Source organism: Porites lutea, chromosome 8, assembly GCF_958299795.1.
Source record: "Porites lutea chromosome 8, jaPorLute2.1, whole genome shotgun sequence".
Classification (NCBI taxonomy): Eukaryota; Metazoa; Cnidaria; class Anthozoa; order Scleractinia; family Poritidae; genus Porites; species Porites lutea.
The window spans coordinates 28,879,971-28,891,006 of record NC_133208.1 but is presented as its reverse complement, the minus strand read 5'-3'; the positions used below and the strand labels follow the sequence as shown (position 1 = coordinate 28,891,006).

Sequence of the window (11,036 nt, the reverse complement as noted above, 5' to 3'; positions counted from 1 at the left end):
CGACGTAACCATCCACTCATTTGACAAACCCGGACATGCGCGCAATGATCATGCCAGACCCCACTTTCACGGGCTCCCTCGGTATGGTCCATGCACCAATTACGCCCCTGATCGTTCGTGGCCATCACATTGGCGGTGGCAATGGGAAGAGTAGCCAAGTCCGGGCACCCCTGCCCTTGCAAGACCACGAGGGGGGTCGACCTCTCTTGGCACAGTCGATACAGACCATTGAGGGTGAACACCCCGACTCGATTCCGTTGGGGGGTAAGGTACTGGTGACACCAACGGGTGAGATCGTCCTGGATCTGCCGATAGGGATGAAACTCGTGGCGGTTATACGCCGTGGACGGTTCAAAAGGCAACCCATGCACGGTCCGGGTCTGACGATCGACACGCCTCTTAGCCTTCTCGGATAATTGTTCGTAGGACACGCCATGAGGTAACAGGTATTTGAACAACACATGATGATGCCCTGTCCAGTCACACAAAGCCAGTTCTCGAATAATATACTCGTCTCGGGAAAGGGCAAACCCCTGACTGTACGCCAAAAGACCCACTTGGTTCAACGCCATGGTCGCTTACCGTCAAGAAGAGAGGACCGCGACAACTGAAAACACTCGTCGAACCACCCCGGATTTTATAACAGAATGCGTGGGCTCTGATTGGTGAACCCTCCGATCACACCACTCTCACGAGATCTCAAGTAGAGTCAGGATTGGTGGACACCAGATCGTATGAGGATCACGAGATGCCGGGACATGGGCTATAAAAGGCAGGCCAGATGTGCACCCCAATCATTCCGCTCAGACATGGAACGTCAAGCCACTCAACCTGCTGCAGTGCCCTCAGGACGCAAACGACGCCGAGTGAGTAGTGGTAGTAAGAAACCCAAAGGGGAAAAAGAAGACATGAAAACCACCCGTGAACACGAGATGACGTTGATCGGTTTGCCCCGAGCTGAAGCGGAGGCTGTAGAGAAGAAGGTGGAACCGAACCCTACTAGTGAACTCGTGTGGGCCCTGAACGCCCTGCCCCGAGCAGACCCACCACCCACCCCTTCCCCCATCGTCTCACCCATTTCCTCCGTGAACGACTTGATGGAGGGCACCCTGAAAGAGTATGAGGAAGAGTGTCTAGAGGAAGGAACGTTTCAGACCGATCCTGCCAAGGAAGTCGGGGAATGGGAAGAACACGACCTCGACCAGATGGAGACCCAGTTGAACGAGCTCTTGTATGAAACGTGCCCCTTTCATCCTCATCGAATCCTCCAATGCGTTAACCCCGAGACCCAATTTGGCCAATTGAGGTTCAAGTGCCCCCTAGCAGGTTGTCCCGTGTATTTGTTTGAAGATAGTCGGGAAATGATGATGGAGAAATTGAAAGAAGACACGCACCCTCAAGTCCGGGCCCGATTGCAACGAGGAGAGCTCAAGTGCAAATGTGGGTTGGTCCCTAGGATGAAATTGAGCCGAACCAGCAAGAATTACCAGAAAGTGTTTTTCAGTTGTGGCAGTTTTCTCCCAGGTCGAGACCCCTGTGGCTACTTTCAATGGCTCCATGGTCCGCTGTGGTCCCCCCGAGAGCAAGCGCAACCCACCCTGAGACGATGGGTGAAAGACACACCCCCTGAGGTCCATAACTATGAAAAGGCGTCCGTCAGACCATGGGGCATGCCTGCCGACCCCCTGCTGAAAAACTCAGAGAGGGACTTTATGGAGAGACTTAGGCCGTGGACCAATCAGTTTGGGGAAGCCATCCAAACCAAGGAAAGGGAGCGGGAGAGGACGCGCCATTTGCATAAGAACTTTGGTAGCTCGTGTTTGTTTTGAACAAAAAAAAAAAGCATGTAGGTGTGTGAAAAAACTATTAAAGACCGAGATTGGCTATCATAAGGTGTCAGTGTCTTGATGTCGTGGCCACGCGCTTACGAAGATCCCCAGCAACCCGGGGCCTTGGGCGGGGTCCGACCCTTTGCCCAAGCCCATAAATTGAAAACCCCACAAGCGCAACAGATTCTCCAATCGGTGTTGAGTTATACCCTCCACAAACCCCGACGGACGCGGTTTCCCACCGCACCCACGTTGGTCTTTGACCGAGACGAACAATGGCAAATGGATTTGGTCGACATGCAAAAACTCCGTCGATGGAATCAGGGGAACAACTATTTGTTGACCGTGATCGACGTCCTGTCCAAGTATGCCTGGGCCGTGCCCATCAAATCCAAAAGCAGCACGGAGATGCTCCGAGGGTTGGACAAGATTCGTCGACAAGCCTCACCGCGACGACCACTCCGTGTGCAGACGGATCAAGGCAAAGAATTTTTGAATAAAAAAGTGCAAGCCTGGTTCAAGCAACAGGGGTGGCATCATTTTTACACGTTTGGGGATAGCAAGGCCTCCGTGGTGGAACGATGGCATCGCACGTTGAAACAACGCATGTACCGGTATTTCACCGCCCACAATACGTTACGGTACGTGGACGTCTTACAGCCCTTGATTCATACCTACAATCACACCCAACATCGCAGTATTGGGATGGTCCCGCATCAAGTCACCCCCCAAACAGTCCCAGAGGTGTGGGACCGACTCTACGGCGCGCGTTTGGAGCAATCGACCCCACCCCCTAAATGTCGTGTGGGGGATCGGGTGCGTCTCAATAAGAAACATCGTCCCTTCAAAAAAGGGTATTTGCCCGGGTGGACGGAAGAAGTGTTTGTGGTCACGCACGTCCGTCGTCATCCGATCGTCACGTATCGACTCAGTGAATGGGACGGCACCCCTATAAAAGGCACGTTTTACGAACCCGATGTTCAAAAAGTGCAAGTGTCGGACGACTCGTTATTTCGGGTCGAAAAAGTGTTGAAACGCCAAGGACGCCGGCTGTTGGTCCGGTGGAAAGGGTGGCCGGCCAAGTACGATAGTTGGATTCCCGATCACCATGGTCCGCGTCAAAATCACGCCTCGAAAAAGAAAAAAGCGGGTACGGTTTCTCGATGAAGTGCAAGCGGATTCCAGCCGACCACGCGCCAGTTACACCCCCACGCCCACCAGTGACGCCGACGTGCTGAAATTCATTCAGAAGAAAGCGGCCGAACAACGGCAAACCCAGCCGTGGTGGGAAAAATTGGCCAGTCCGACCAAGCAACAATGGGCGTACGCCAATGCCTACCATCGAGCCGAAGCGTATGCCAAGAAACGAGGGGCCTTGCGGTCCCCCTCCAAGAAAAAACAACAACGTCGACGTGCGGGGCGTCATCCCCCGATGCGTAAGAAGAAACCCCCCAAGCCCAAGACGTGCATGACCCTGATGGAATTGGCCCGGGCCTTTCCCAACATTGCCCAGCAAGTGTGTTTTCATCCCAAACAATCGACCTTCAATTCCGTGGTAGGACGCGTCCCTCGCAGCAAACAGAAAGTGGCCCAATGGCTATAAAAGGACCCTGCCCCTGGTCAGAGGGGACCACTCCTCATCATGAGTGAGATTAAACGCCTGACGCTGGTCAGCGATCCCACCGACGAGTTTCCCAATAATGCCAATAACAGTTTCAAAGTGCGATTGCCCGAACGACTGGTGTTACCGGGCGCGGGGTGGCATGCCTCCTTGATGTCCCTGACAGTCCCGGATCAAGGCCAGAGCAATGCCATCATCGCTGCGGATCCTCATACCAAAGTGGTTCGATTCAAGTACCCACAAATCATCCGTAAATGGACAGACACAGGCAACCCATCCACCTCCGGGTATCTACGGGTAGAGGCCCCTATACTCCAGGGCCAAATCGAATTGGAAGATATCATGAACCTGAATCAAATCGTAGCCACCGGGACGGATTTTTGGAAACGCGTGAGTCAAGAAGTGCATAACTATACCATGAAAAGACTGGTGGAACAACAAAATAATTTGATGATTGTTGATCGCGATTCCAAACCGATCGTGAGCATCAAAAAACACGCGATGCCCCGACTGACATGGAAAGAGGATGCCCTGGTGATTCATGGAGTGCCCCAAAAAGATTTGACGGATCAACGCCAAGCCAACGTGGTGGAATTTTACATCAACTTGGACATTGCCCTGAAGTTTGGCTTGTTAACCAGAAAGACAGGCAAAACAGCCAATGTCACAGGTTCCTTTGACATTGGGCCCAATTTGCAATTCACGGCACCGACAGACACCTATAATGAGACCACCAGTCCAGTGGGCAGTCAAAACCGGCGGTTTTACAATTGGGAAGGCGAGCAGTACATGGGGGTGAGGGCGACCAGCCGAGCCTTTACGATCGTGACCATGGATCAAATAGTATGGATGAGATTGTACATGGGCTTCGAATGGCAGATCAACAACCTGAATGCTTCCTTTGAAAAGATTGTGGGGACCCGTAAACGCACCGTCATGGTCTATTCGGATCTGGTGGAATCCACGGTGGTGGGCAGTGGCAAGTTTCCCCTGTTGCGGGAAGTGCAATTGTTGAGAACCGGCGATGGGGAAAGCACCGCGGAACCCCTGCACCATCAATGGATCAAAGTACGAGGACAACAATTGGATATTTTGGAAGTGGAGATTGCCAGTACCAGTGGACCCCTGGCCATCTTACCCCCGGGCAAAACCTTGGTGACCATCGGTCTCAAACAGCTATAAAAAGCCACTCACGCCACGCGAGGGACCCAAAAGCACCTTCGACGTGAACCGACCCAATGCGAGGAGGCAGTTTAACGCGGTACCACACGCCCGTGGTCACCTCGCAAGAGGGCCGGGGGTTAGCCGAAGACTTGATCAAACTGGCGGGACCCATGGTCCTGCAGCAAGCGCAAGCGGGACTACGAGATATTCAACGAGGCAAGAGTGCCGCCGACACGTGGGCGGATCAACGTGGGCAACTCGTCCGCGGCTTGAAACGCAAAGCCCCCGCCATGGTCTGGGCGGCCGGCAAACACCAAGCCAAAAAACCCTATAAAAGAGCGACTCAACGTATACGGGACATCTTTGGACGTTAAACATGGTACGCGTGGGTGGTTTTCTCAAAACGCAAAATCGCATTCGACGGCAACGCGCCCGTGGACGGTTCATCTCGCCGTACCAAGTCGGGGGCACGATCTTTGGCAAGTCGACGACAGCGCGCTATCCCTTGATGCATACCTCCTCCCGCCTGTTGGACCCCCTCGCCATGGAGAAGAGGATGGCTCGATATGCGCGCCAGATGAAAGGGGGGGATCTCAGAAAGGTGTTATGGGCCAACCAAGCCAAAGCCAGGAGGCAACGGATGAAAGGGGGCAACGTCTTCCGCCAGTTAAAAAAACGCATCCACATCGATTTTCCTCATCGCCCCTTTCCCGCCGCCCACCCCATTCATGATGGGTACAGACTGAAAAAAGGTTGGGACAAACTGCGAAAAAGTATAAAAAGAGGACGTCGTTGAACCCCAGGGACAGACCGCATCATGTCGCTCCAACTGTTTGACGTGCCCGATGTGGATTACCGGTACGAAGCCTCTCGGGAGGTGGAGTTTCAACCCGCTTTGACGGGCATCCAGCCCATCACGTTCTCCATCCCGGGTTCTGACGATTATTACGACACCGATTCCCTCCGATTCAAAGTCAAAGTCCGTCTGACCAATCCAGCCGCGGGGTATACCGGCTTGGATGCAGGGCTGCTCATCTCCGATGCCAATGAATCGAGACATGTGTACTGCGTCAACAATTTTGGACACACCATCTTTCGAGATATCACCTTGAGCATGAATGGGGTCCTCATGACGGAACAGAGCAACACCTACCATTACAGAGCCTACCTAGAAACCCTCCTGAACTACAACCGAGAAGAAGGGGCCACCAAGTTAGCCCCTCAAGGATGGGTCAATCAGCTGAATGTGGTGAATGTTATGGGAGCCACCGCCGCCAATTCGGATGTTCCCACCAATGCCAATTGGAGTGGCAATACAGAATTGAGAGCCTTGACGAGCCGGTTGCTGACTGAGCATTGGCACACCTTCCTCATCCGCCCCCATTTGCCACCCCTCAAGACAGGCAAATTATTGGTCCCCAATATCCAGATGGACTTTGAACTCTTCCTCAACCCCAACACCGTCTACTTGCTAGGTACCCCGAACAAAGGCACCTTGGTGGCCAAGAAATTTCCAGCCATTCACCCAGAAGACATCAAAGTCACCTTGTTGATGAGAAAAGTGACCTTGAATGCCAGTGTCTATGTGAGACTGCAGAAAGAAAGACAGCTGGGCAAACAAATTGCCCGCTACCCCGTGGTGCGGAGCGAAATCCGTACCTTTTCCTTCGATGGACGCACCACCCAGTGGGAACAAGACAATGTGTTTGTGGGTCGATTTCCTGACCGAGTGATGGTCGGGTTATTGCATTCGGATGCCTTCAATGGAAACCTACAACGCTACCCCTTTGCCTTTGAAAAGTTTGGGGTCACCCAGATACGTCAGACTTTGAATGGAGAAGAATACCCTTACAGAACCCTGCAACTGACTGGAGATCAAGCCTATGAAGATTTATTGGGGTACGATCGATTTCTGCAAGCCATGGGTGCCTACAAGGAAGATAAGATTCCCCTCCTGCTGCCTGGAGATTGGGGCCAAGGCAAGAACTGCACGTTGTTTCTCTTCAACAATGTGCCTAGTGGAAAAGCCGATGATCCTCAGTATCGCAACCCCCGTCAATCGGGCAATGTGCGACTGATCATTGATTTTGCGGCTGCGGTGGGTCACAACATCACCGTATTGGTTTGGAGCGAGTATGAAAACATGTATGAGATCAATCACATGGGAGGTATAAAGTACAACATCAACGGCTGAAGTGGACTCAGAAGACAGAAGACACCGGGCATGGAGTTTGTGGCGCTCAGTGATAGGGTGCTGCGCACGTTGGCCCTCGAAGATCCCACCTTGCGACGTGTGTTTCACGGCGTGTACCCCGCCGACCAGTTACCCCGTTCACCCCCCAAGAGTGTCCGTCAAGCCTATATTGTCAACACGGATCCAGCGGGAAAACCGGGACAACATTGGTTGGGTCTGTGGACGGAACAGAACAAGTGCGAGATCTTTGACAGTTATGGGTTGCCCCTGCACGTGTACACCCACCCTGACCTGCACCAATGGTGGAGTCAATGGAAGCACCTGATCCGCAGTGACCAGACCTTGCAAGCCCTGGATAGTCAGACTTGTGGCCATTATGCGTTATTTTTCTTGAAAGCCCGTGCCCAAGGCCAGTCCTATCAAGAGTTTTTGAGTCAATGGAGTTGCGACAATTTAGTGTTGAATGATCAGAAAGTGGCTGATCGCTTGAAACGGGTGATTAAACAAGAAGTCCAAGATGAAGTCGATGCCCGCCCAGAGGAGGGAGGGCAAAAGAATGTGAGCCGCCAGGCCTTTATGCTTTGTAATCCTTGTGAGTGTTAAGAAATAAAAAACACCATAAAACGAGAGGTGTTGTGTTCGAGGGGTCATTTGAACTCTCATCATGATTACGAGAGGGGATGTCCAACGGGTGACGGACGCCTTCGTCATAGAAGAAACCTTGTATTGGTGGTCTCACCCCATTGAACGGGTGAACACTGTCCAAGGGGTGGATGCTTGGGATGGGTATCATTGGCTCATAGCCCGCACGCTGGCGCAAGACCAGGACTGGGTCGCCCTCAAACAGTACATGGACACCCTGAAAGAAACGCATTTAAGAGAGACGATGGAACACCTGATTCAAAACGAATCGCCACGCCTCTACCGCGAGTATTGGACAGCATGCCCAGACGACGACGACAGCGCCCTTCTTCCCGACGACCCCGCTTTCGTCAAAACGGGCGAGGAATCATGAGCGTGTTGGCCAAAGCGGCCAAGATTGGCTATAAATTGGGCCGTAGCAAACGGTATAAACGCATGGGCGCGAAAGGGGCCACGGGTCATTATCGACGACTGCCTCGACCGTGGGAAGGATGATTCGACAGCCCAGTAGTGTGATTATCGCGGGCCCCTCGGGCAGCGGCAAGAGCGAGTTAGTGGAACAATGGTTACGAGACCTGAACGTGTTTCAAATCCCACCCAAGAAGATCGTCTACGCGTACGACCGATGGCAACCCCGGTTTGAGCGTATGCAAAAGAAAGAGGGAATTCAGTTTCATCGCGGGTTACCGGACCCCCGTCATTTAACCCAATGGTTTGGCCGGACGCGCGGTGGCGTGCTGGTCTTGGACGATCTGATGGAAGAAGGGGGACAGGACAAACGCGTGTTGGATTTGTTCACCAAAGATTCCCATCATCGCAACATTACCGTGTTGTATTTGACGCAAGATTTATTCCCACCGGGTAAATTTGCCAAGACCATTAATCGCAACGCGCATTACATTGTGGCCTTCAAGAACCCTCGGGATCAAACGGGCATACGCACTATTTTACTGCAAGCCTTTCCCGAACGATGGCGTCAAGTCTTGCGCCTATTTAAACGCATCACGTCCCGTCCCTTTGGCTATTTGATGTTGGATGTGCATCCCGCCTCGGATGATCGGTACCGCCTGTGGAGTCATTTAACGCGCCGAGAAGGCAAGGCGCAAGTCCATACCCTGCCCGTGGATGTCCCTGCCGTTCGAAAACGAACTGCAACGAGAACTCGCCCGGGTCCGTCGGCAAAGAGAAGGCGGACAACGTACTGACTTATCAGAGCGCATGGACACACCGACTTTCTCGCCCGCCGGGGTGGGGTCCCCGACCTCGCCCTCGGTACTTCGGGACCTTAGTAGCATGACGGACATGGTGGCTGAATTGACCCAACCCGTGGATCGAGCCCAATTGGATCAAGAGATTGAGGATTTTCAATTGACCTACCCGGTCAATGTAGACGATGCCTTGAATGCCTTTACCTTACCCCCCGTGGCAGGTACAGGCACCACTACCACCACAGCACCGCCACCACCACCCACGATTACCACCGCCCCTACCACCACCGCGACCCAAACCCGTCCCACCACGTCCACCCGCATACGCCCTACGGCCACCACCACCAGCAGCTCCAGACGACCCAGACCACGCCCTGTCACCACCGCCACCACCACCACGGCTCCCTCCCGCCCCTCTACGTCCCGGCGTAGCGCTGGAGCCGGCACCAGGACCACCACCTCCACGGTGACGACCCCGACGGGCCGTCCTACCGTGGCCGCCAAACAACCGCGACGACGTCCCCGTGTGCCCTCTCCACCGTCCCCCGATTCTTCCCCACCGTCGGAGGATGAAGATGAAGATGACGATCGAGGACGAGGCTTAAGGCGACGGTTGGATTTGCTGAACGAAGATGCCCAAGAACGAGCGCGAGGGAGACGCATTCGCAATATCACGCATACCAATACGGTGACCACCGTGTATGAAGAAGGAGGGCGACCGTCGGTACGCCGCACGTCCACACGATCGTCCGGCCCAAGTCCACCCCCTGTACCAGCCCGCCGAGGCCGTGGCCGTGGCCGTGGCCGAGCCCGTGGACGGGGTCGACGCCCGTGAAGCTATAAAACCAGGAGCCTGCCTTCGACGGTTCCAAAACCATGTGTGGCCAATGTCGAAGTGGGATGGCCCCTCGACGCAAACGCAAACGCACCACGACCCGGCGTCGCCGACCTGCTAAATGACCACGGCGTGTGACCTACAGTCAAGTGGGGGGTGTCGGGCCTGCTCTGCCTATCGGGATTCTCAAAGCTGGGTATGGGATCACCAAAGCCATTGGGGATCATCAAACCAAGCGTGCCATCGCTATTGGCGAAAAACGCCGACGAGAAGTGGCCTCTGGCAAACGAAAACGCTATGCGGGGGAATCGTTTAATTGTTCCATTATGTGAAAAAAAGTATAAAAGACAAGAGGCGTTGGACAGACTAGGGATTCATCATGCCTTGTGGTAGACGACGCCGACAGCAACGAGGGGGTATTCTCCCGCTCCTCCTCCCTGCCGTGGCGGCCGCTATCCTCTTGAAAAAAAAGAAAAAGAAAAAAGTGGGCAAGATCAGTGCCAAGCAATGGGCGGCCAATAAACGACGGGTCCAGCAGATGTTAAGTCGAACGGGTTTGCCTCCGTTGCGGACGCTAGGGATGCTATAAAAAGACACGCTGTGTAGGGACCCAGACATTATTAGAGGATGGTCCGTGGACCCAATGGACGCCGACACCGTTATGTCCCCCGAAAACGACGCCGTCGACGCGGTCTGCAACGCGGAGGTAGGCTACCGTTGTTGGCAATGGCTCTCTCGCCTTTGTGGCTCCGAAAATACAAACCCAGGATCCGTTTTCGTCGACCGGACTAGACCCCCTCGCAAGGCCATCACGTTGACGTTAGAATGGACGGAGGAGATGGAGGCCGTGTTGTGTCAACGATGTCGACGTCATATGCAACGGCATTATCATGGGGAACTATGTCGTTCATGTGGGGCCCAATTTACCATAAATAGAGCGGGGTCGTGGCAATTTCTGAACCTTCAGCATGGCGTGGCGCATGGAACGTCAAGCCCCGTTCTTGAAAAGTGTCTTACAAGAAGCCAATCAACATAAACGACAAGAATTGTTACGGATGGCCAATGCGGATCAGATCAATGCCATCAGTGAATTAGTGATGAACACGCTCCGTGGCACGGTGCCCCGTTCTCGACAGACGATCACGTTGCTCAAACCTCATGCCCAGAGTTTACGCGCGATGGCCAAACCCGCGCATTCAGTGAAACGACGGCGCGCCATCATGATGGCTCAAACAGGCGGCGCTCTCTGGCCAGAACTCTACCGATGTTATAAACGTTGCATGCGCTAAAGGAGACACGTCAGTTGCATCATGGAACCCGAGATGGTGAGCACCACGGTGGACAACGCCCCGGCTTTTTTACAATTAAAAGAAAAGTATAAACAAGAATTGGTGGAAGATACTCGCTTGAGTAAAGCCGCGGATTTGGCGGCCAGACAACATGTGCTCCTGACCAGTGAGGTCCCGGATGCCTGGAAACGGCCTCAACTCAAAGCCGTGAGCCGTCAGTTACGCCATTGGACCAAAAAAGTGCGCCAACCCTT

General features: G+C 53.8%; 2 protein-coding genes across 2 annotated transcripts; both read left to right on the top strand.

Moving 5' to 3' along the window:
• Positions 1–5,431: 5,431 nt before the first annotated feature.
• LOC140945484 (uncharacterized protein F54H12.2-like) lies at positions 5,432–6,808 on the top strand. Its single transcript, XM_073394503.1, has 2 exons — positions 5,432–6,089; positions 6,177–6,808. The coding sequence occupies exons 1-2, from the start codon at positions 5,432–5,434 to the stop codon at positions 6,806–6,808; spliced, it is 1,290 nt and encodes a 429-aa protein (XP_073250604.1).
• Positions 6,809–7,941: 1,133 nt separating this feature from the next.
• On the top strand, positions 7,942–8,655 carry LOC140945483 (uncharacterized). Its single transcript, XM_073394502.1, has one exon. It carries the CDS (start codon positions 7,942–7,944, stop codon positions 8,653–8,655), a length of 714 nt encoding a protein of 237 aa, XP_073250603.1.
• Positions 8,656–11,036: the final 2,381 nt, after the last annotated feature.